The 24,454-nt window shown below is 46.5% G+C and overlaps 2 protein-coding genes across 2 annotated transcripts in view; one reads left to right on the top strand and one right to left on the bottom strand.

Moving 5' to 3' along the window:
* The first annotated feature begins 730 nt into the window (after nucleotides 1–730).
* traf3ip2l (TRAF3 interacting protein 2-like) lies at nucleotides 731–5,568 on the top strand. The gene is made up of 10 exons (XM_035646696.2): nucleotides 731–1,165; nucleotides 2,646–2,744; nucleotides 2,935–3,590; nucleotides 3,745–3,787; nucleotides 3,883–3,947; nucleotides 4,036–4,133; nucleotides 4,229–4,297; nucleotides 4,553–4,669; nucleotides 4,761–4,835; nucleotides 4,941–5,568. The coding sequence occupies exons 2-10, from the start codon at nucleotides 2,701–2,703 to the stop codon at nucleotides 5,085–5,087; spliced, it is 1,314 nt and encodes a 437-aa protein (XP_035502589.2). The 5' UTR covers nucleotides 731–1,165; nucleotides 2,646–2,700; the 3' UTR covers nucleotides 5,088–5,568.
* A 1,597-nt stretch (nucleotides 5,569–7,165) lies between these two features.
* The window catches only part of wwc3 (WWC family member 3), a 28,144-nt gene continuing 10,855 nt past the window's right edge, over nucleotides 7,166–24,454 (bottom strand). Inside the window, exons 3-23 of the mRNA XM_035646694.2 lie at nucleotides 24,109–24,309; nucleotides 23,413–23,489; nucleotides 21,570–21,649; nucleotides 18,398–18,527; nucleotides 17,815–17,967; nucleotides 17,409–17,482; nucleotides 15,286–15,534; nucleotides 14,312–14,401; nucleotides 13,647–14,218; nucleotides 13,449–13,569; nucleotides 12,063–12,143; nucleotides 11,874–11,960; nucleotides 11,408–11,603; nucleotides 11,109–11,279; nucleotides 9,937–10,064; nucleotides 9,701–9,848; nucleotides 9,456–9,620; nucleotides 9,232–9,324; nucleotides 8,919–9,149; nucleotides 8,670–8,797; nucleotides 7,166–7,954 (exon numbers count right to left, since the gene is read on the bottom strand). Of these exons, the coding sequence (XP_035502587.2) occupies nucleotides 7,888–7,954; nucleotides 8,670–8,797; nucleotides 8,919–9,149; nucleotides 9,232–9,324; nucleotides 9,456–9,620; nucleotides 9,701–9,848; nucleotides 9,937–10,064; nucleotides 11,109–11,279; nucleotides 11,408–11,603; nucleotides 11,874–11,960; nucleotides 12,063–12,143; nucleotides 13,449–13,569; nucleotides 13,647–14,218; nucleotides 14,312–14,401; nucleotides 15,286–15,534; nucleotides 17,409–17,482; nucleotides 17,815–17,967; nucleotides 18,398–18,527; nucleotides 21,570–21,649; nucleotides 23,413–23,489; nucleotides 24,109–24,309 (3,242 nt within the window). The 3' untranslated portion in view covers nucleotides 7,166–7,887. The remainder of the gene's footprint in view (nucleotides 7,955–8,669; nucleotides 8,798–8,918; nucleotides 9,150–9,231; nucleotides 9,325–9,455; nucleotides 9,621–9,700; nucleotides 9,849–9,936; nucleotides 10,065–11,108; nucleotides 11,280–11,407; nucleotides 11,604–11,873; nucleotides 11,961–12,062; nucleotides 12,144–13,448; nucleotides 13,570–13,646; nucleotides 14,219–14,311; nucleotides 14,402–15,285; nucleotides 15,535–17,408; nucleotides 17,483–17,814; nucleotides 17,968–18,397; nucleotides 18,528–21,569; nucleotides 21,650–23,412; nucleotides 23,490–24,108; nucleotides 24,310–24,454) is intronic.

Raw genomic sequence — 24,454 nt, 5'->3', positions numbered from 1 at the left:
CAGCCTACTTAAAGGGGCATTAAGCGATTTTGGAGAAAGCTTGATTTTGGAGACACCTTAAGGTGTCGGGGACGGATGTTTACGAACTGCACACGCAGTGTTGTGTGGTCCGGTCCTCACCATTGTTTTTTCAATCTACAGAGCCTGGGCTGAGCCGAAAACCCGTTGGGTTTTTTTTTCCCGGCGCGCGAGGAAATCTTAGCAGATTTTTTACAAAACATGTATTGCTTTACAATCACTTCCCGCCCCTTTAATCTCTTAATCTACTTGATATAACCCACGGGCGTAGCACTGGGCAGGGAAAGGGGACAGACTACCCAGGGCTCGAGGGGGAGGGGGGCTGAAAAGGGTGGAATTAAACCGTGTTTCATGTTTGTAATTAGTTTTCACAAGTTATTATTGTCACAACATAAATTGAAAAATCGGCTGAATACATTGGTTGAGAGACTGAAATATGTATTTTTAAAAATACATAAAGGTTCTCTAAGGGGCTAGGGAAGCATTCTCCCAATGTAGGGGGCCCACAGAGACTGCTTGTATGTAGGGCCCCAGAATTTGGTGCCACGCCCCTGGTGGCCCCCACCCTGACCCTGAAATCCAGGTCCCCACACGATGAGGAATAACCACACACGCACACGCACACACACACACACACACACGCGCGCACACACACACACACACACACTCAGTGTGATGACGAGGGGCGGAGTCAGGGAGCGTTGGGGTGGGCGGTGCAGCTCCGAGGCGGATTACAGAACAAACTCACCTTCTGTGTCAGGGAGTCATTTCTAGTTGTTTTGGCCCGGGGGGACCAAACTCTTCATGAATCATCTTTTCTCTTAATTTTGTAATATAAAGTCGTCGAATCTATTTTGCGCGGAGAGGTGAATTTGTTTTCTCCCTGACGCGGAGTTGAACCCGGAGGAGAGAGTCGATCCACTCGACTGACTCCGACTCGTCACCTGCGCTCGGCGCGTCGCTCGGTGCGTGTTGTCGAAGTAGACTACGAGAAGAAGAAGAAGAAGAAGAAGAAGACGAAGAAGAAGACGAAGACGACGAAGAAGAAGACGAAGAAGAAGACGAAGACGACGAAGAAGAAGAAGACGAAGAAGAAGACGAAGGAGCTATTTACATCCGACAGCTTCTTCCACGTCTTTAAACATTGGTAAATATCTCAAAAGTTCTCACCCTCTCTCTCTCTCTCTGTGTGTGTGTGTGTGTGTGTGTGTGTGTGTGTGTATTTGACAGTGCATGGTGATGGAGAACTCTCTGATCATTAAGAACCCCAATCGATTGATCTGTCGATTTTATCGTTTGTCGATTAATCGATCAGTTGTTTGGTGCATAAAACGGTGAAAAGATAGTCGATCGTGTTCCCCCCAAAAAATGATGTGTTGTTTCCAATGTACTTCAGTTCACTGGCACAGAGGAGCAAAGGAACCAGGAAATATTCACATTGAAGAAGAATTTGGACCCCCCCCCCCCCATAAAAAAACCACTAGAACAGATGAATCGATTATCAAAATAGCTGGTGATTATTGTAATAATCGATTACTAATCAATGGATCGATTAACTGTCGCAGCTCTACTGTTCTCACATTTACAGGAACGATCGTTGTGGAAATTGGAAATGTCTCTGGGTTACACAGTTGTATGTGTTGGCACATTCATCTTTTTTTTTTTAATTATAATTTTAAAAAAATCTCCAATGTCTTCTCTGCTGAAAACACACCCAGTTGTGGGACAACCATCTTGATGTGTGTGTGTGGGATGCCTTGAACAAACATGTCATTTACTCAGAAGCCCTGTGGCGACCTCTTATCTCTTGGAAGTTCTGCGGTCGGAGATGCCACCTGAGTCAAGTCGTGTCTGTTGGCGGCCGGCTCATTCCCACACGTGTTCGTCAATCTCTCCCTCTCTCTCTCTCTGTGTGTATGAACCAACGAGCCGTCAGAGAAAAAGTCCCCTGTGTGGGAGACACTCACCCCTGTCACAGGCTCGCTGTGCTCCCATGGAAACCAAAGAGTCACCAGCAGAAGAAGAAGTGTGGGCAGTGATGAGAGAGAGCAAAAACATTTGAACATCTCAAATGCCACGTTACAGATGGCAACTCTCCCTCAGGTGGCCGAGATTGTCTGCGCGGGATGAGATCAGACCGTGTGAGCGAGAGCGCTCCGTCGACACTAACACACACACACACACAGTGTGTGTTACTACAGTAGAGCTGCAGTGCATAGAGCCGCCATTACAAAGATCAACACACACGCACACAAACCACACAGACGCTGGTCGATAGAGATGTGGAAAAAAAATCTGGCGACGCGGCCGAATGAATCATCCTTCACCAACTCTCAAACTGTGGGCGAGTATATATGTCGTGTGCTGAATTCTTCACCCCTATATCAAGGGGGAATCACAAAGGGTCACTGAATGGTTTACTGCGTTTGAACACGATGTGAATCACACGCTGTGGCCTTCGCAACCACCGGATCTTAACCCGACGGAACGCGCTCCCCCGCCGTCAGCCAAACACAAAACGAGGAAACATCTTTTAGAAGAGCGGCGTTCCAGTTGTTGTACTTAAAATCTGATTTTGAGTCAGTTTTCTTTTTTGTTGTCCAAAACCTGACTCCTGTCTCTGACAGATTCTGAGATGCAGCTTAAATCAGACACACGTGGACGTCAGGAGGAGGAGGATCAATGATGCTGCCCGCTTCAATTTCCTCAGCTTCAGCACCAAATAGGTGAGCGTGACGGCAAATGCGCCGTTTGGACGGAAGAAACCGTATGTGTGTGTGTGTGTATGCACACTCGGTGTGACCACCCACAGTAGATACCCCCACCTTGATAAGAGATGAATAAACACGGAGAGAAGATCTCGGTGGTGTTGAACAACTGTTTCTTTACGTTATGACGTTTCTTCTTGGCCCACAGTCACGTCAGTCAGCTGAGCAGATACACGAGCAGCCACCTCAACACGCCCGAGGAGGACGATGAGACCATGAGCCTCACGGAGCGAGAAGCCCGGGACCCCTCCCCAAAACGCGACGGACGCCGACCAGAGAACTCCACCTCCGCCGACGGCTCCCTGTTCAGCGCGATGGGGCCGGACACAGAGCGGGGACGCCCACGCGGCGGCGCTCTCCCCCAGCCCGGCCCGAGCTACTGCTCCTACCGGCCGCACAGCTACGCGGCTGCGTACGGTCAGCCCACTCCGTTTCCCAGCCAGGCCGAGGGGCCGTGGCTCCACCCGAGCTTTGCCAGCGGCTGGTCGGGGTATCCCAACAGCCTGCCGTCGTACTTGAGCCAGAAGGATTACTCCTGCTGCTCCGCGGAGAGCTGCCACTCGGGGAACAAGTGCCTGGCCCTCCCCCGCGGACACAGCACCCCGATGAGCAGCCTGGAGCAGCCGCTCTCCTTGCACTCCAACCCGCCGTCGACCGACCTGCGTCACCACACCCTGTCTCCGTACGCGTGCTCGCCGCCGGGAGCCGCCTGCTGCGCCCAGTGCCAGGCGGACACCTTCAACAGGGGTCTTATGGCCAACAGCCCCCCTGGGCCTCCGTACCACCCAGCGTATAGCCCGTACTGTGAGTCTGCGGAACTGCTCATCAGCCCTGACAAACGCTCGTGCTAAGAATAAAAAAAACATGAGCAGCACATGAGTCCTATCATATTGCTGAAGTTTCATAAGAAGAAAACCCATCCTGAATTCTGTTTTTTTTTTTTCTTGTTCTGCCTCAGCTCCAGGTGACTACAGACTTCCTGGAGCTGGATACACACAGATGTGAGTTTCTATGTTTATCATTATTATTAAAAGTCTGCCTCACACCAAGACACACACTAAGTGTAATTCAAAAAATCCCCTCCAACCCGACGCAGTGGCCACAACGCTCCGGCCAAAGAGAAGCACCCTGCGTACAGCACCCTGCTGTCTCTGGAGCAGAGTGAGTGCCCGCTCGCCGCGTCTGCATATGAATTACACCGCTGACCGGGTCCTTTTCCTCACTCCTATTTATTTCTGTCTGAATGCAGGGAGGGTCTTCGTCACGTACGAAGCCGACAACGACAAACACGTCAATGAGATCATCAACTTTGTTGCCCTGCTGCGGCACAACGGCTTTGATACGCATGTATGCACTGTTGTTTTTTCTTCTTCTTTTGAATCTCTTCGTTTTAGCACAGGATCTGTTGAGACTCTGTCAACTCTGACGTCCGTTGGTTTCAGATCGACATTTTCGAGCAGCAGTTCCGCAGTATAAGCAAGATCGACTTCATGGAGCGGTACCTCAGCGAGGTAAAGGCAATCCGATTTTTCCTTAGTTTAATAAAAGCTGATGAGAAAATAAGTAGGTGAATTCCTCAAAAACAGTTACAATGTGCTCCAAACTGGGGAAGGTGTTGCGTCACCGCGAGCACTTTTCTCTCTCCGCAAGACGGAACATGCCTTTATCGGTCGAGCTAGCTGCAGCACGAAAAGAACAAAAGCAGCAGCTCGCTGACGGACAGACGTGTTGACAAGCCGTCATGGCCGTGTTGTGCCCTCACGCAGAAGGAGTACCTGATCATCATCATCATCAGCCCCAAGTACTACGAGACGGTGACGGCCTCGCCCGTCGGCCTGGAGACCGACGAGAGGACCTTCAACACCGTCTACATACACAAGCAGGTCCGAATCCACAAGACTCTCAAATGAAACTCAAAAGTGTCCACTTTTCCAAAATTTGTTCAACTTTCCTTTCTTCTTCTTTGTCGTTCAGCTGCAAAATGAGTTCATCCAGAACGGAAGCAAGAATTTCAGGTTCATCCCCATTTTGTTCCCTGGGGCTAGAAAGGTCAGTCCTGCGATGTGGTTCTTCCTCTTGTGTTGCAACTGAACCCTAAAAGCTCAGCAGCACCATCATCTGCTCGTTGTGTCTTCTGTTTCTTCCTGATCACAGTGTCACGTCCCCAACTGGCTTCAGAACACCAACGTGTACGGGTGGCCGCGCGACCGGGACGACATCCTGCGGCGGCTCATGAGGGTGGAGAAGTACAATCCTCCTCCGATCGGGGAGCTGCCAACCATTGTTTCCATCCCCATATAGAGACCTTTCACCTGGACTGAAATCCCAGACTTTCTCCCTTGACCACTCCTGGTCATTTATTTTTTTTATTTTTGGATCCATCAAATATGTTGTGTGTGTGTGTGTGTGTGTGTGTGTGTGTCTGACTGTGTAGAGGTTGTAAATTGTTGTAATGTGCAGGGTGCTGTGTGAACGTTCCTCCGGGGATACGCTGCGTTAAGTGTCACTGGTTCCTTGAAGGTTCCACAGAAGACACAGAAAGCTTTTTTGGTCTCCGTGGTTACAGTAGTCAGTGGACTGTACACACTGGCTTATCATGGACTGTACACACTGGCTTATCATGCTGCAGGTTTTAACCTTTAAGCCCTCTGTGTTCCACTGGCTGTAAAACCTCCAGTCATGTTTACTGGTGCTACTCCACGTTCATTCTTTTCACAGCCTGACAAGGACAGTGTTTGTTTCTTTAATGCGCATATATTCTACTATAAAATCTAGAAATCTCTGTCTGTCAGTCTTTCGATTTTCTCGCCAACCGCCTCGTCTGATTGACTTCACACGAGGCGGTTGTGTTGCTGGTGAACCCGGGCAGTGTGGCGTTCGATCGGGACATTTTTGGGGGATGGGGCGCGACCCTGACCTCACATCTATTTCAAAAGGCATACGTATGCTGTGCAGAACTTTGACATCATCAGGGACATCACAGAATGTTCCCAATGAGGTCACAGAACAATTATGAGTTTGTAAATAGAAACCATTTCCCCCATCAGGCCATGTTTCTTTGTAACAAGAAAGACATTTACATTTAGAACAGGTATGATCTGATGACTGCATATTTACAGTCTTTTTTTTTTCCTTTCATATGTAAAGATTGACACAGCTGCAGTCATATATTGTAGTGTCTGTCTAATGCAAACAGCTGTCTGGATGGACTAGTAGCAGCTTTAAAACTACTTTTAAAAATTAAACATTTTGGCGCACAGTACAGTAGGTATTTAAAAAAATATATAAGACATATTTGGTCCATTTATTTAGTGTTTAAAATGTTAACACCGTTTTAGGAAACATCACAATTATACACGATCTTCTGTCCGATTCTAATATTAAATAATGCTAAAAGAAAGAAAAAAGTTATTTTCCTGCACACACTTGATCACATATAGGTGTTTTTTTTAACTGGTAAACGAGGCGCTGACTTTAACCACATTGTAGTTTTTCGCCCATTTACAACAAATCACGAGCTGCTGGTGGACCACAACATCTGCAGCTGTGATTTGAATCGACCTAATTCAAGTTCAGTCTTCTGCTGCATGTATGGAAACTGATGAAACCACAGAAACCAACAACCAAGTGCACCGAGTTTGTGCTTGTTAAAAAATGGGTTAAAGAAAAGTTTAATGTAATGTGATTAAAAAAAGAAAGATATGATAGGCCCAGAGACAGATACATAAGATTTTTTCTTTTCTTCTTATTGTATTTCTGCACTGGAACCACTGGATTTGTTTTAAAACTAGAATTTAAAATACTGTTCTATTGAATGGTGTGTTTGCAGGTGGCAAGTGTTCTTCTCTGGTAAACACAGGTTGTGACGTGTCAATGGAGCCGAGGCCCTAAACCTGTCAGTAAACAAGACAAGCAGGGAGCTGGGACTGGTTTGGCTGCAGGGATGCGTGTGAATATTTCAAATAGTGAGCAGCATTCTTTTCTGTTTGGGAGCAGGCCATGAGATATGGGACGGTACGCCTCTGATCAAGAGATCAGAGGTGGCATCTAATGGCTGATGTGGAAAGACTCAAAACAGGATGTTGTATGGACAGAACTGGCTGACACTGCAGACTGTCGTGTGTGTGTGTGTGTGTGTGTGTGTGTGTGAGTGTGTGTGGTAGGGCTTCTCAAGAAATGGCAAGTTTAGACTCAAGTGGGTCATTGTTCGTCACAATCCGTTTGTGGTTGCAGAAAAATAAAGAAGAGAAAAAAGCCACCTTGTGTCACACGGTGACACATTTACAGAAACTGTCTGTGTGTGCAGAATGTGATGCGGACATTAATCCCGTTTCACCTGCGTTCGAAACAGAACTGATAAAAAAAGCTGACGCGCCGAGTCGTGGTTTAATGGTTTTATCTTCACAAGAGGTAACACTGCAGATGTTCATACAGACATCGTTTAAAAAAAAAAATCTGAATACAGTGTTTTCATATAAGTCATCCATATATTGAAAAGTACATGAAATAATATTAAATTTAATAACATAACAAAAAGGACAACGACATCAGTAATAAAAGTGGATTACAAAGTGACATTTGTATGTAAATAATTCTTAAGAATTAGGGAACAGAAGACAAGAATCAAAGACAATAGCTCCATTTTACTGCATGTAAAAACACTGAAGTGCTATTTGTTCAAAGCTACAAAATACACTTAAAAAGCAGGAAGCAGTTTGTTTGATTTTTATTTCCTTCAAGGAAAAGTACTATAAAATAAGTTACAGTACAGTGAATTTGTCCGAACCGACTTTTGTTCCCATCTTCCAGTCTTTTTTTTTTGTAAGCACAAACGACAGAGGTAACTTGTACGAGACCGAAGTTACCGTTTCCTTGTGAGAGGCCTCTGAACAGTTGGGCCTTCGTCGAGAGCCGCGTGTCTGGTTGTGTTCACGCGTCGAAAAGTGTGAAACCTTCTAATCCTCAACGTCCTCTGCGTGTAGCCGCCCCCCCCCCCCCCCGCCTGTGTCCCCCTGGTGGGAATAACCTTGTACTTCATGAGCTCAGAAAAAACATTTGACAAATACTTCATGTTTAGTCACATAATATAGAGGGCGAGCTCTCATACGTCGTCAGCTGGCAAAGGAGGTATGTTGAACCTTGGTCTTGTGAAGAACGCCATCTTCTCTCTGCAGGCAAAGGAAACAAAGAATATTTATTTTGTTCTTATTTTGTCTATATGATCGAAATGTTTGGGTGAATGTATAGGTTTGTTTTTTTCACACGAGAGGAGAAAATTTAAAAAAAAAAAATTTCAGGTTCTTTGATTGTGTCCCTGTGTGAACTCCTCTATACCAAATATATGTCAGGAAAATATTTACAAGGGGAAAAACATCTCTCTCTAACAAACTGGCCTGACCTCTAATAGCACTGTGGGGCAGTGTTCTGTTTGTTCTCATGCATCGCACTCATAAAGGATTAAAAAACAATACAATTAACATTTCTGGAAACAGTTTCCACACAGTCTCAGTGATTGACAAGCAGTGGTAACCTGCCGACGTGCCTGCCAGCTAAAAGGCAGGGCAAAACACGAACGATGGCGAGCAAACAGGGATGTTAACAAAAACAGGATTCAAAATATCTCCTGTTTCTCCTTTCCGAGGCCTTGGCTGCTGATTTATTCGTTTCTCAGTTGCGCTTTGACAACTGAAAAACTGGATAGGGGTGTGTGGGTGGAGGCAAACATTCCTGTGAGAGATTTGATGTTGCATAAATATCACACCCACACACACATACATGGCACATTACTGAAGCAGAGGGCGACCTAACTTCAGTTTTGCTGTGACCCAGGAGGAGTGGAGTCAAGAGCGTGAAACCTGACCAGCAGTCAGCACAATCCCAAACCTGAATGTCTGCACAGGCAGGGGCTCCTTCTGACTCTGCCCCCTCATCTGCAGAACCTCTTTGGAAGCCTTCCTCATCCTCCTCTCCACTGCCTCCTCCTGACGCTGCTCCTGCTTGCTTTGGCCGGCCTGTGGAACAACAACAACGCAGTCAGCTGCCGCTGGGCGAGGTCGAGTCTCATGTGATTCGTAAAGCAACCGCCTCCGGCCCCGCCTCCGGCCCCGCCTCCGGCCCCGCCTCCGGCCTCACCTGTCTCTGGGCCTCCCGGAGTAGGCAGCGGAAGCGCTCGTCCCTCAGGGCCCAGTGGGGGAGCTCGGCGGCCTCCCTGCCCTGCGGCTCCTCCAGCCTTAGCTTCAGCTCCCTGAGGGCACTCAGCTCCTCCACGAGCTGCCTCTGACGCGTCCTGCAGGCCTGGAGATCCAGCTCCAGGTCCAGGGAGGTGCGGGTTGGTTGCTCGGCCAGGGAAGAACGGTACGACTGCTGCTCACATGAACAAACAAAACTCAGAGACTAGATACTCAACACAACCTCACCTGTATTCCTCAGGAGTACTCGTCTGTACCTGTTTGTATCGCAACGTTCTTCTTTCCAACGTATTTCGGACAAAAGGCGATTTCTTTGGTAAAGTAGAGCTGTCACTGTCGCTGCGATATAACTGAAAGGTAAAATCCATCGTTTTCATGTAGAGAAGGAATTGATAAGAGGCTGTCAACACAGAAATGTGCACACAGACTGAAAACGAAAAGGGCTTCGTAAAATGTTTTTCCCTCTTTTGCAAAGACTCACCCTGCAGACGTACTGACTACGAGCCCCGGGGGAGAAGGTCTGAGAGCGAACAATGGTGCTGCCACGCATAAAGGGCGAGACGTGACCCCAGCGCCCGCCCCTCTCTTTGGGCCGAACTCTCACCGGCTCTGGGAACAGGCCGTCTGTCATGGTGGCCTTTTCCACCTGTGGATCAGCAAACAGTTCAGTGCGTCCATACCCCGAGACTGAGAATCTACACGATGCCGCTGTTGTCGGAATCTTACCTTCACTGTGCAGAGTTTGCCGGCTGTCTGCTCACAGCGCCCTCCGGTGGTGATGCAGATGCCCTCGGCACACAGGCCCTCGGAGCAGGGAGCTGTGAACGCAGTGCTGTTGCTGCAGCCGCTGTCCACCGACTCCGCCTGCCAGCTCCTGCGAAGTACACCCATGTCACGAAAAAATACACAAGGAGGCGAAAAAAGAAAGTGCAGTGTTTGGCTCGAACGGAGAGTGGCGTCACCTCTCGGATGCTGCCTCCCCTGGCTCATCCTTCTTCTCCAGCCGCTGCATCTCCAGCTCCGAGTCCCGCTCCTCCAGGTGGGTGCTGGTGTTGTTGGTGTTGCGTGACAGCAGAGTACACAAAGTGTCCTGTAACGTCACAGAGCGAGCAGATCAGACACCATCTTCCCTCTGCACACATTCCTCCTCACTCCTCTGACAGGAGGAGTTTGAGCGAGTTGAAGCTGCAGCAGTGAGAAGGGTTGTTTGGTTTTTTAAGAGACACATTTTTGTAAAATGCTCCCTTTAACGAGCTCCACACCTACAGACCATAGGCGAAAAGCTGTTTGGCAACAGTGCGAGGTGGGATTCCACCCATGGGCCTGGTAAGAGTCACGTTTTAGTGTCGGTGTTTTAATGCAAAAAATCACTTTAGATGAGTTATTTTTAATGGTCACGCCTCAGGATCGTTGAGTGTTCTTGGTAATGTGACAGCAGGTGGATGCATTGGAAGTCTCTTCTCTTTCTACTCCTGATCCACCACAAGCTGGTGAACATCAGTTACAAGATGACAAAGAAAAAAACAATCTTTTACACAGATTTATCTTTTTTTTCCTGATTATATCTTACCATCCTAGAAGAAGAAAAATGCTCTTTGGCAAAAGTGCTCACAACTGGATGAGATTGTTTTGGTCAATTATTATCGATAACAGAGCAGTTAAGATTGATAATTTCTTATCCTCCTTTCCGACGATCTCTTGTGGTGTACCCCACGGTTCTATTCCAGATACCATCTTATTTGCATTACATGTGCTTTTTCATGGATCTGCTTTTACAAAGGACACCATCCCTTGTTATTGCAGAGCCACATTCTTCCTTACAACCAAGAGTAACACAGGAGCCTTATAAAATGATTGATTCATTCTTATTCATAGTGTAAATATAAAATGCATGTTATTTTAGTTTGTAGCAGTTTACTTTTTTAATGAATTTTATTTTAATGATGTAATTGTATTTGAAGTTTCTCTGTAAAGCACACCCCACAATGTTTTTCTCCATTTCCCTGAAGCCAGAACCTGAGATCACTTTCAATGCCATCGTCTCTTGACACTGCAGATATTTCAGATACATGTAATGTGTGTGTGTGTGTGTGTGTGTGTGTGTGTGTGTGTGTGTGTGTGTGTGTGTGTTTACCATGGCTCTGGGCCTCTGCTCATCTTCGTGCACTTCGTGGTGCCTTCGGTGGCAGAGGTTCTTCTGTTCGGGCCTCGGCAACTCCGTCCCGCTCATCATCTTGACTCGCAGCCAGTGGTAAACCATCTCTACGCTCTCCTCACAATCTGCCAGGCTCACTTGGGCCGTACCCTGCATTGACACACAGACAATAAAAAAAAAAAATTACCTGCTGTAGCTTTTTTCTCCATTTAATCGTCAGCGGGGTCAATGTGTCAGGGCCTGCGTTTCCTAGGCGCTGCGCAGCCTTTCAGCAGTACCAGTAGTTCCTCCTGAGCCTGAGGTCCCAGCGAGCAGACGGACAGCTGCAGGGAACACACCGCCAGGGCGTTTGCGGGGACAGGAATGCGGAAGCCTTCGTTGAAACTCATCTGGGGCTGCGGCTCCAACGCCGTACAGCAGTAAAATGCACAGGCCCTGCTGGCGTCCAGTGGAATCAAGTGCACCTTCACATACCTGAAAGAGAACAGGACAATGTTTACAACTTCAGATTTGTAGTTCTCGATGACAGTAATAACATGAATAACACGACTGGTCTGCAAATAATTACAAGATGGGGTTTCACACAGACCCACGATTTACTTTCTGAAAAACAGTTTTCTATTGTAGAGAGAACGCCACAAGGAATAGTTAAACATTTTTAGGAGATATGAATACTGATCTTCTCATCTACCGCTATAAAATGTCAACCTGGTCCTTTAATCGTCAACACTGAAGAGTACTCACACTTTATAGCTGTCTCTCACAGTGGACCTGTTTAAGTTCTTGAGCTGGAGCAGATGAAGTCGGAGAGACTGAGAGTTAGATTCCCACCTGTAGAGAGCAGAGTTCAACAGAAAGGACGTGGAGTTAGACACTAACAGGTCGCCACTAACGGTCGCCCACACTTGCAGTCTACACTAACAGTTTACTCACAGCAGCCCCAGTTGGATCTGGGCAGGGTCGCTCACAGACGTTGGCTCTTTCATGTACGACATCTCCTCTGACTCCTCCGCCCTGTTGGAGCAAAGAGACGATTAAACACACTTTTTTATGTTCTCTAACTGGACGCAAACTTTGAATTGAATTATCTGAAGATATTGCATTGACCCAAATACCATTTTAGCACCATGATATGTTCTACTTTCTTTAGGATGTTAAAAGCCATTCCTAAGCGAATGCGATACTTCTACCCAAATCAATTTATTTCAACCCAATTGACGGTGTAATATGATTATATTCCATTGGGACAGGAACACACCAATACCTCTACTACTAGAGCAGCCGTGTTCACTTTAGGTGCTGCAGTTTTCTCCTCTGACACTAGGCGGCACAGTTGCTCCAAAGACCTCATCATAGCAAAATGTGGACCTGGGGTGGGTTGGGAAAGTCCTTCCTATCGCTTTTCCCTAACCACTTTTCCTTTACCTCGATGGAAATCGTCATGAGGTCAAGGAAAGGTGTAAAGGAGGACTTGACAAAAGCCGAAAGCGGGGCTTAGAGAATCCAACTCCTCTTACACTATACTACGGGATTAAGCGACTGCGGATGTTGTGGTGAAACTACACATTTCCGAAAATGGACTACAAAAAGCACATCTTATGTGTGTTCTAAGCAGATTGATTCATACTAAACTAAAATATTTATTTACTACCGAGGTTGGAATTGAAATAAAGGTCACATTGAGAATGTTTGCTCTCGCTCCTGTCCACTCATATTTATCGACATGACCACCGTATGGCATCAGATGGAAATGCTTCATAGGCAACCGTAACTTACATGATCCATTCTCAGACAAATTTTTACTTTTCTTCTTCTACTTCGGATTTAATCATTTACGTTCGTGCATGGTGCGTAATGTAAAATATGGCTGGTGAAATTAATTAGGGGGCATCTATTTCTCCTTTTCTTTCGCGTAGGAAGGTCCTGTGTACCCTATGCTTAAGGAGATAGTAAAGGAAGCACTGAAGCACCTTTCCTAAGCATTTAAAGAATTTGAACAGCTCTCTAGGAACCTTCCTAAACACAGGAGACATCTACTGTGGTGGCAACTACCACAGGGGCAGTTTTGAGTCCTTTGGCAAGTATCTGTGTGTCTCTGGACAGATTTTGTCACCGCGATAAGATACAGTCAAAAAACTTTCCAGGTGAGCGTAGTTGAGATGGAAATGTAGCTCAGCGATGGGTGTGGTCTGACCCGTGATTTCTGTCTACTCATATGATAATGTAGTAATAGTTACTGAGTGCTCATGGGTTGGAGCATCGGGTGTTGTGGTCTCTGCTTATGTTGTTTCAGCAGTGTTAGTGTCGACTTCCTCTCACCTTCGACCCCATGCCTCGAAAACGCCGCTGTCTGTGGCCAGAGCGTCCTCGGACACCCCTGCAGAGACTCTCCGGGCCCTCCTGCCACTCCTGTTGGCGCTGTTTCCTCTCAGAGTCACCCCTTAAAAGGAAAAACATCCAGTTAATAATCACTCAGAGTTCACTGTTTGAAACAGAGTCAAGCCATCTTTTACTTGCCTGTGGAAGTAAAAGCCGCCTGAGCCCCGCTGTCCCGAAGACTCTTGTTGTCCAGTTGATGCACGGCGGCGGGGCCGACCGTGTCCTCGCTGCTCAACATGGCCGTGTGAGACAGGGCTTGCGACTGCGCCCGCAGCCCCTCTAAGAGGCCGCGGCCCGCCTGCTCCATGTACTCCTCTGTCATCTGGGTGAGGGGGCAGTCCTGAGGGCCGGAGTGGTAGGGCGTGTCCATGGGAGAGCTGGGCGGCGACAGGGAGGAGAGCGAGGAGCGGGAGGAGAGCGAGGCTAAGGACTGCGGGGTGTCGTGGGAGCGTTTGGTTTTGCTCTGGGTCAGTGGGTCAGGGTTAAACATGGTGCAGTCTCTGGATACAGTCTCCAGGGGCAGCAGGTAGCGCAAGTGGGATTCGAGAGGCTCCCCTGCCCCCTCGTGGCGGTCGTACTGCGGGAGACCGTAGATGTCAGTGAAACTGATAGAGCTGAGGGAGCCTCTGCTGGATGCCAGGGAGCCCCGGCTGGAGGCCAGAGACCCCCGGCTGCTACTGGACGACACCGTCAGAGAACTGGCCGACAGACTGGACATGAGGAAGATAAAGAGACACGTTAGAAAAGACAGAGCTGCGATGAAGATCAGCTGGAGTCTTCCAGGATGAGTGTGTGCGTTGCACCTCTTCAGCTGGGAGTGAAGGTAGGTGGTGATACGCGTCGCCTCCTCCAGCTGTCTGAGCAGAGCGTTCCTCTTCTCCTGCTGCAGGATTCTGTCAGGAATCGCACAGTGACGCACAAGAGATGTGGTTAAATAAGTTAAAAAAAGCCGGCAATCAATTCCTCCCCAATATGTGTGGTCGATCCTAAAGAAGAGTGTGCATCTTTCCATGCTTGGATCTTAATTCAACTGTAAAATACAGAAGCCAGCAGGCGCTGAACACAGGATGAGGGTATTTGAGTTATTCCCTTTACACATGTGCTGTGTACGAATCTCTATAATACTGTACTGTTAATATATAGCTAAACACTTTCTCATTCAGTGAAGACATTCTAATGAGATATTGTCACTCGACCTAATGGACTGAAAACACTTGAGACTATCAACATGATAACTCTGGAGGAACCTCGAGTGAGAACATGCATTTAAATATTTTAGAATTTATGTTTAGGTGAAAATATTCCATTTTTTTTTCAAAAATAACCAACAACATTTCACCAAGTGGGTGAAATATTTAAGTGAGATAACAAATCTCTGAATTATTATGTTAATATTATTATTATGTTTATGGCACAAATGTCACATCAGGCTGTAAATCAGTAGAATAATGACCTACAATTTGCGATGTGCCTTTAAAATGTCATTACAATATCTGACATGGTGCTGATGGCATTTTTTAGTTAGTTGTTGTTATTTATTAACCTGCCCCGAGAAAGGGAATATAAGTATGAGTAATATTTGTCTATATGAGTCTTCATTTTAAAACTGATTTACAATGCTGAACCTGACTACAATATATAATATAATATAAACTCACACCGTAAAGAGAAATTGTGACATCTAAAGCACGATAATATCAGTTAAAACTTCATGATCCTAAAAACCCTGTGTCCAAAAAACCCAAAATGTGACTGCACAGACTGTCGCTCCGCTCACCTCTGATTGGCTCCCTGGCTCTGGGAGCTGTGGGCCCTCTGCACCTCCTCCTCCAGCCGGGAGCGCTCCTCCTCCAGCTGCAGCAGCGTCTCGGCGGGGTGCTGCTGCTTGCTGACCAGGATGAGCTCCTGCAGCAGGGCCTCCTTCTCGCGCAGGAGCTGCAAGAAGTCCCGGTCCCGGTCCGCCTCCGCCCGCCCCGACCAGCTCTCACTGTCCAGCTGTGCTAGCTGGTGCTGTATGCTCTGCACCCTGAGGGAGCGGCAGAGAGGGGCAGTGCTCTTTAAAAAAAAATGATCTCCATACACTTGGCACTTGTTCAACAATGGATACGCGTGACAAATTCATAGTCGGGCAAGTACCTGCCGTGTCCGCCTTGGGTGCAAACATTTGTTTGGATAACTCTAGGAGACAAATGTGCCTGGCACACGTAACTCGAACACACATATATCCACATGCCAAGATCAACAATGTCAAACCTCATTCCATTATTCCTCTCCTCCTCCACTCAGATCACACCCTTCGTTTTTCATAAACGGCGACATTTAGACACAAGTCAAAGCTTTCCAGTTGAAATATCTGTTCAAAGCAGAATCCACCACTCTGTAATAATCAACAATACAAGTACACATCACTTTTGTTATCACATAATCACAATACAACTGTACTGAGTTTTGTTGTCAAACATACACATATTGCTACTTCCCTCAGATTTATTTTTCAAAAATGTCAAACGTTTCTTTAGAAGTTAATATGTTTTTAAAATGCTGCAACATCATTTTGGTTTACGAGGCTGCACTGCCATAGAAACACAATTCTGTCTTGAAAACAAAAAAAATCCATCAAAATTAACCAATCAATTAAAAAAAAAAGGGTACTTAACAAAATTGTTTGAGAGATTGCAAACTAATGCTACAATGCCCTTTCCAGGGCCACACACGTGAGCCAAGCAGAAGCTCAAAGGGGCTGTCAGTTCTGTGCGTGCAGCCCTGGCTCTGAGAATCAAAAGTACCACACAACACTATGTGTGCAGGTTGTAAACGTCACTCCCCAACACCTTGAGAGATGCGCTAGCGTCAGACGCTACAACTCAGGGGTTTCGACTTGGTGGTTGCTGCGTCCGTCTCTCACATACCGAGGCTGCAGTTTCCGGTCCCCGACCAGTGCAGTCGAAAGATCAACAACAACAACAACAACAACAACAACAAAGAGAGAAACGAGCTTCCTCCACAATCGCTTGCTGCCCCCTTTAATGCTTGGAGTGTGACGACAGCATTCGTCATGGTGATTTCTACCTGCGCTACCTGCTGCATTAGCCAGTGGCCTCACAGGTGAGTGTCACCAGGCACGTTGATTCAGACGGAGGCGAGTGGGATCTCAGAAACGAGCCCTCAGCCCAGATGATATAACTGTGTTTGTGTGTGCTGGATTTCAGACAAAGTGACTCAGTGACAGAGCATGCAAGTTTCCACAGGTCTCCCTTCTCTCTCTCACCCTCCCTCCCTCCCTCCCTCCCTGATGTCATGGTTGGCATTGGTGTTGCTCAGTCACCACAGCAATATGAAAAAAAAAAGGTGCGCAAGAAGTCAGCGTAATTACACAGTGACTGTTATCATCTCATCACAGCCGGAACATACCATGTCCAACCAGGAGAGCATCCATCAGTAGAAAACAGTCAGAACCTAGTTCTGAAGCAGCTTCTTTTCCTAAATTAACAGGAATTTTGGCTTCGCTCAGTGTTGATTTTTGCCAACATGTAATTTAGCACTGCGCTTAGGAGAGAGCTATATTTAACCAGAGAGTGTGTGTACATTAAACCACCTTGCGGAGGAGCAGGGTGCGCACAACAAGGCAGGCGGTGGGTAGTCCTCGCTCTGGCTGCGCGCACAAAGGCAGCACACAGTCAGCAGCAGCGTGGCCAGGCAAGAATGTGACCACCCAGCTCATTCCGCTGGCCAGACATCGCTCGGCAGCCGCGGCCACCAGACGCAAATACTATTCATAACGCCGCCTCCCACTGGACGGCGTGCGGAGCCCGAGGAAGGAGAGGGGACCGACCGGGGCTCGTGGATCGGTGTGTCATAGTACTATGACTGGTAAACAACAAACAAACCAGACACACTTACTTTTTCTTGGCTTCCTCGTACTGCCAATTGACTTTCACTTTGTCCACCAAGTGCGAGGAATCTTGTGAACCGTACTGAGAAAAAAAAAAGAGACGGGGAATTTAAAAGGATTTAAAGTGACTTTGGGTCACAGCAGTCAAATGACAAAATAGTTTTGGAGACATGGATTACAGGAACATAGTGAATCATAATATTAGCCATTAGTCATTTCATGATGAATAAGGGGAGTATAGAGAGCTTCACGCAGTTTATCTAGTCATCGTCTGAACAACTGGTCGTTCTTTTAGGGCAGAGTTTTCCACAACTTGTGCCCTGTTTTACATATTCTTTGTGTTGATTCATCCCCCAACCTCCTTTGACTCTGTGTCTTAAAGGGGCCAAGGGGAGAGGCAGCAGTTCCTCTCACCTCTCCCATGATGTCAGTCTGACAGCCAGTATCACAGTACTGCTGCAGCAGATTACACGAGTCGCCCGCGCTTCCAGTGCTGTTCACCACTTCACTGATCGAGTCACCGATGGACAAGCCGCTCTGGAAGTTCACCGTCAGCTTCGCCAGGCTCTGCGGGATTACATGGTGATTAGCAACAAAACGTGAACATTAACAATAGTATAATACAAGTAAGGCAATAAAAGTTATCGATGTCTCACTGTGATGTGGCAAAGACAACAGAAATCATAATCATAAACAGGAGGAAAAACTTGGGTAAATGCTGCCAGATAATCAGCATGAATCACCATCTATTATTAATTATCTATTACTCAATCGTGTATTTCTCTTTGCTGACAAAATCAGAGATGTGGTCGGTGATTCAGGCGTCTGGAAATGTGCCCTCAGACGAGAGGCAGCAGGACAGTGGAGGCTGACAGACACTAGAGGTCAGCATAGAATATTTCAAAGACAAACACTGGAGGAGTGATGTTTTGATGGTAGGAAGTAGCGGTTATTGAAGAAAAAAAAAAAGAACTAGAACAAGAACAAGAATAGCTACCTGGATGAGGTCCTGCCTCTCCTTCTCCCCGGTGCTGATGGCCTTCTTGATGCTCCGCAGCTCGGTGAAGATGGCCTGAGCCTCGTCCAGCTTGTAGTTCGTCTGACTGCACGACATCTTCCTGTCGATCCTGCGACACAAACGCACTCATTGAGATTCACGCTTGGGTGCTGAGTGCCCAGATGTCACGTGCTAAGGCATATTCACACATTGGTGAATGCGCTGGTAGCATCATATCACATAACTGTGATGAAGATATTTCATCCCGACAATGGCCCCCCCCCGGCAGAACTGCTGTTTGATGCGACAGTTCCCTCTTGCTCTAAATTTGCCGAACGGACAATCACATTTGAAAATATATATGTTTTGTTTTGTGCACACTGTGACCTCACAGTCCGACCAAGTAACAGCCTCATCATTAAAAATCAGATAAATTAAAAACACATTTTAAAAGTAATTGACCATATTTCCACATAGTAACCTGAATGCAGTTCAAACCAATTCAGACTATTTGGAGCCTGTGTTCAAACAATGACAGGAGTCATCCATCAGTCATCCGTCAGTGACCAACCACAGCACGAGTGTCTCCTGTGTCTGAAGCTCCACCCTGATTCAACAGTGATAACTACAGTAATGTACAGTAAATACTTCAGAGCAGGGGAACTGATTGACATTATAAAGACGAACAGTGTGTAGATTTTGCTCTGAGCTGAGGATGAATCCATGATGTGGACATAGAGTACCTCAGGTTTTGGGGAAGAAAACTGCCAGCGAACAAGTTTACGCGCCCAGGGTAAACCAGGGTAACGGAGTCAGAGTTAGAGTCATCATCTGTGTGTCACTCCAAGTTTAACACCGAGTTTCCTTCAATTCAGGTTCAGATTTTTTGTTACTAAACCTGCTTTGTGCATCTGGACACACCCCTGAATAATTGAGACGACCTGCTGGGCACGATTACACAATATCTACATTCATCAAGTGTAGTTTTGCACAAGGATCAAGTAGAGTCAAGTCGTTTCAAATAAAGAATGACATTCCTCCTTCTACACTAGTAACAGGGTGGAGCTTCATGCTTGATCTGTTGAAAATTGAAACAATCATCAGATGAACATCTGAAGTATGTGTGTGGGAGGTCACATCCAGGACTGTGGTCAATTATGAAATACTAACACTGACGCACATGTGACGGGCCGGTGTGAATGCTGACACATTGTCTCAGGGCTGTAAGTGCTGCTTTCACAAGCCCCGTTCGTTCGTTCGGAGGCGAAATCTTACTTGAAACCCTCGGAATCAAGCACCAGCAGAAAGAAATCCAAAGTTTTCCAGTCTAGACGCTGCATGATCAAAGTGTCTATTGCTTATGAAATAACAAAAACTAATCAAATTGCCAAAGCTAATTTTGCTCCCCGGCTTTTAAGTGAACCGGGCCTGTTTTGTTCAGTGTGGGTGGAGGAGGATGGGTTCTCAGGATGGGGAGGAGGAGGGAGAAGGGGTTGTTGGTGGGAGCTGGAGGAGCGCCGCATCGTGCCTCCTCCATCACTGGGCCTGGCACGTGGCCCCTGCTCTCACCACAGCCGGCTTCTTTCACTCCCTTTCAACAGCAGGTACTGTTCGTCTACCCGACCCTGCCTCTTCCTCCCTAAACAAGTCCTGCTTTGTTCCCCCTACCCCATTGGCAGAGCCCGGGAGTTTATGTGCTTAGCCAAAAAAAGAAAAAAAAAAGAAAGAAAGCAGGACCCACCCTCTCAGTGCCGGCCTGTATTAAACCCCCCCAACCTGCATTTCTGTTCAGAAGTAAATATGCTCTTTCTATTTCTTAACAAACAATATGTTTACGTCAATAAGGGCTTTAATACCACCAGCTGAGATGTTTGCCGTCAAATCAGTGCAGGTCTAATCGCTGAAGGTATTTGAAGCATCTGAAAATTTGACACATTTCTCGAGATAAGGTGGAATATCAGCTGAGCAGAAAAGACGCTTCAACGCCAAACTGTCCAAAAGAGATAAACTCCTGACTCCAACTCCTGAATTCCTTAAGTCGAGCAGCGACGATTAGCGCGCGGGGGGGGGGGGGGGGGGGGGGGGTTCTACATCAGAAACTGTTTGTTTGCTTTATCTGATGTGCCATGGCGTGGAGAACAATTACCTATATTGCTGACAACAGCTGAGATAGAAAAACAAACAACAACCATAGGGTCCCTCCAGGCCTCAAACCTGCTGGGCAAAAACCAAAGAGAAGAAACAATAGGCTGTGCACGCACGCACGCACACACACGCACGCACACACAGAACACACAGGCAAACAAAGGCACAAACACACATACGAGCATGGGGAGGATGCGTCCATGTTTAATGCAAGCTGTGTATTCTCTCCTGGCTATTCTGGGAATCACTCGAGTCACGTATTATCTAAGAGATAAGAGACCCTTTGCCAGGACTCAGGAAGTGCAGAGGAATTTGCTGCCAGATATCTCTGTGTTTTTTGAAACTGTTCTCGAGCCCACCCCGCCCCCCTCTCCATGGAGCAACTTCCTCTCCAGGCCGAGCCTTGGCTCCCTGCACTCCACTGGTGCATCCTCTTCCTGAGGTGGAGTCCCCTTTTCCATCAAAAAACTCCCTCCATTTGCCTTTTTCTCAAACAATCTTTCTTTTTTTTTTCTACTTCGAGAGGTGGAGCTACTATTTCTAACAGTGGAACCGCTCTGAAATGTTCCCAGCACAGAGTTTGTGTGTGCGTGTGTGTGTTTAAATACCAACACAAGCTAAAGGAAAAAGGGAAGCTGCCTCTAAACAAAAAGCTAACGAACATTCCTGATTATTCTCTTAAACTCCTCTCAATATTTATACGGTTCAAAGACCTTTTTGATACGAGTCTTTGCAAGTTTTCATTTACATGTACCAAATAATGTCTCAAAACAGTGTCATCAAATTACATTTGTGAACAATGAAATTTAAAAAAGCATATTTCAAATATGTTACTCCGTAAACCTTCAGGAAAAAAAATGTATGAACATGTGGAGAGGAAAAAGAAAACAAATACAGAAAGTCGAAGTTGAAGAGAGGGAGTAAAAAAAGGGAAGAGGCGACTGGGTGGGGGGGGGGGGAGCGGGGCAGAGTGTTGTATGAAGGAGAAGGGTGGGCCTGGGACACACAGTGGCAGAGGAACACTCACTCCTGCAGGGTCTCCACTCCCATTTCCTTGTACTGCAGCTCCTGCTTCACCTGGGCCAGCTCCTGCTTCAGTCTGCAGAGCTGCGGACACAAGGCCGAGCGCTGGGTTAGCACGGCGCATAATGGGCTTCTCTCTGCGCCGCCACCACTGGCCAAAGCTGCTAAGTCATGACTATTCACATTCAGGAATGTTTATACAGAGGTGTACATTTGAACGTCCACATACACTGGATCTCACACATGGAGGCTTTTCTCTCTTGGGAATGATGTCTGATCAGAGTTTCGTTTTGGACAAACACAAACATTTTAACCGTCACTGTGACTCATTATGGGGAATATTTTTCAACCAATGAAAACAGCTCTATAATGACTTCTGTGGCTCTGAAGAAAAGTTTTCTCAAGTTTAAGATAATCATTCATCAGAATTTAATACTTCAGTGTAGATTCTTCTTCTTTTTTTAACCTATTTAAGTCCATCAACTTCATGGGAGAGCATTACTAAATGACTGGAGTGGCCCTTTCAGTAGAATTATACTGTGATGCAATTGTCGTGTTGTGTTATTGTTTTACAAAATGATCTTTGTTTTTCTGCATCTCTCTGCTCTGATAAGATGCCGTGTGCAGTGTTTGTGTTGCCTCTGCAAGGACGAAAAATGTTAGTTTTACTCAGCATGGACAAAATGGTACATATATATATATATATATATATATATATATATATATATATATATATATATATATATATATATATATATATATATATATATACATAGCGCTTTTCTAGTCTTATAGACCAATCAAAGTGCTTTACAGGACAAGTCACATTCACACATATTCATACAGCGCTGCTATTTACCGCACTTTTTCTTGCATACACTGTCAGAAGAGCCGCCAGAGGCAATTCAGGGTTAAGTGTCTTGCTCAAGGACGCATTGGCATGTGGATAAGCGGAAGCTGGGAGAACTACCGACCTTCGTTTTAGTGGACGACCGACTCTACCTACTAAACCACAGCAGCTAAATGCTAATGTCAACATGTTAGTGTTAAGCCGATATAATACTGTACATTCACCGTTGCAGTTGCTATTTAGCACTAACCACAAATTACAGTGGCCGCTGATGTGGGAATGTCCCTAATTTAAAAAAAAAAAAAAAGAGAGGACAAATCTATCCTGTAAATCATTGCCGTCTCTACCAAATTTCATGACATAACATTCAAAAGATATTGAGATATCTTTGCTTGGACCCAAGCTTGGACGTTGGATGGGGCAGGCCTGTTACGTAAAATCTTATTGTGATATTGATTTTATCCACATCGCAAAGCTCCAATTGAAAATTTCACTAGTTTCACACTACTTTTTCTAAAGATTTTTCTGATATTTACAGATATAAAAATGATGAGCTTTGACTTTTCGCTGGAAACATGGTCGATTATCACCTTGACGTCAAGTAGTTCTAGGAATTGTTAGTCATTGTTAGATGAAACAGGAAAATTGTAAAACACTGTCATAGAAAAACAATTCCTCTCGAGTTGTTCTATTTGCAATAACACTGACATTACGATTGAAGTCTTATTCATCTTTTCGGAATGACTCTTGAGGGACAAATGACCCTGATCCAGGAAACACCCTCACCCATTTGACTGATCTCAGAGAAATGTCCAACTTGGTCATGTGAGTCAGTGACCTAGCCTCGGCCTGACCCTTTGATGATGATCTCATCCCCATCCTCTCGAGGCCCCGAGCCAGAGCCACAGTATCCTGTAGGGGCCACACCCCAGCCCCCTTCTCTGCCCAAAAGGGCCCCCTCGCTGCAGCCTATTGTTCTCCTGCGATAATGACTTACCCGCTCTCGTCTACAGGCGATTTCCACCTTTATTTGGTCAGTGTCGTATTTCGCGTTTGAAGACGAGCCAGAGAGCGCTGTGGACACACGAGAAGACAAGGACAGAGGAAGATTAGCAGTTAGTTGACAGTGACGGTTTTAAAGTTGACTTGTTATAGTAAGAGATGAAGGCGATGAGGGGAGGGGGGGGTTTAGTGTCATCTCCCGACATTTCGCTGGCTGTAGACCCCCCCAGGCCACTTGGTGTGAGACAGCTGGCTGGAGCCAGGAGGGTACCAGGGTGGAGGTGATTTCAAAAGAAGGGTGGGGTGAACCAGGAACATCCCCCACCACTTCCTGAAGGGACATCAACAATATACATATCCAGGGAAGAAAATGAGGTCAGCTGAGGTTACGTTTTTTTTTTATTTAATGGAACCCTCCCGTTCACACCTCTCACGTGTAACCTTGTGCTAAGCTGTTTTCAGACACAATCTCTGGAAAATGTCCACAATATTTGCGTCTGGACATTTTCAGGAGTTTGTCGTTCACATGTGACGAAGGGGATCGTCAGAGACAGACACGTTGACAGCAGCAGAAAAATTTCCTCAACATACTGTGGCATCTGGGTAGAGCACACGGAGACAGGACATGATGATAATTCTGCTGCAGAAGGCAGAGTTTAGTTGGTCAGAGCTGGACATCAGCGCGTCTTACTGCTGGTGATGGAGCGGTTTTCCTCGGACAGCTCGTGCCAGAGCAACATTTCCTGCTGAGCCAGCTCCAACCGCTGCTGCTTGACCAGGTACATCTCCTTCTTGGCTTTGAGGGCCTCCTGGGCCACCACGAGGTACTCCTTCAGCATGCGCTCCTGCTCCTGCCGCCATTGAGTCCGCGGGTTCTCAATCTGGGTGGTCTCTGACAACGGGACACGACAAAAGGTGACTGACAGGCAAAGTGGTGAAGATGACGCGTGATGATATGAAAACACATAAAAATAAAGGGAAGGCGCCGCTGTGGCCTCTTTGAGATACAAAAGCATCAGAGCACAGGGGCGATATTC

This window comes from Scophthalmus maximus, chromosome 13 (assembly GCF_022379125.1).
Source record: "Scophthalmus maximus strain ysfricsl-2021 chromosome 13, ASM2237912v1, whole genome shotgun sequence".
NCBI classification, from domain to species: domain Eukaryota; kingdom Metazoa; phylum Chordata; class Actinopteri; order Pleuronectiformes; family Scophthalmidae; genus Scophthalmus; species Scophthalmus maximus.
This window is presented reverse-complemented; position numbering and strand designations above follow the sequence as displayed.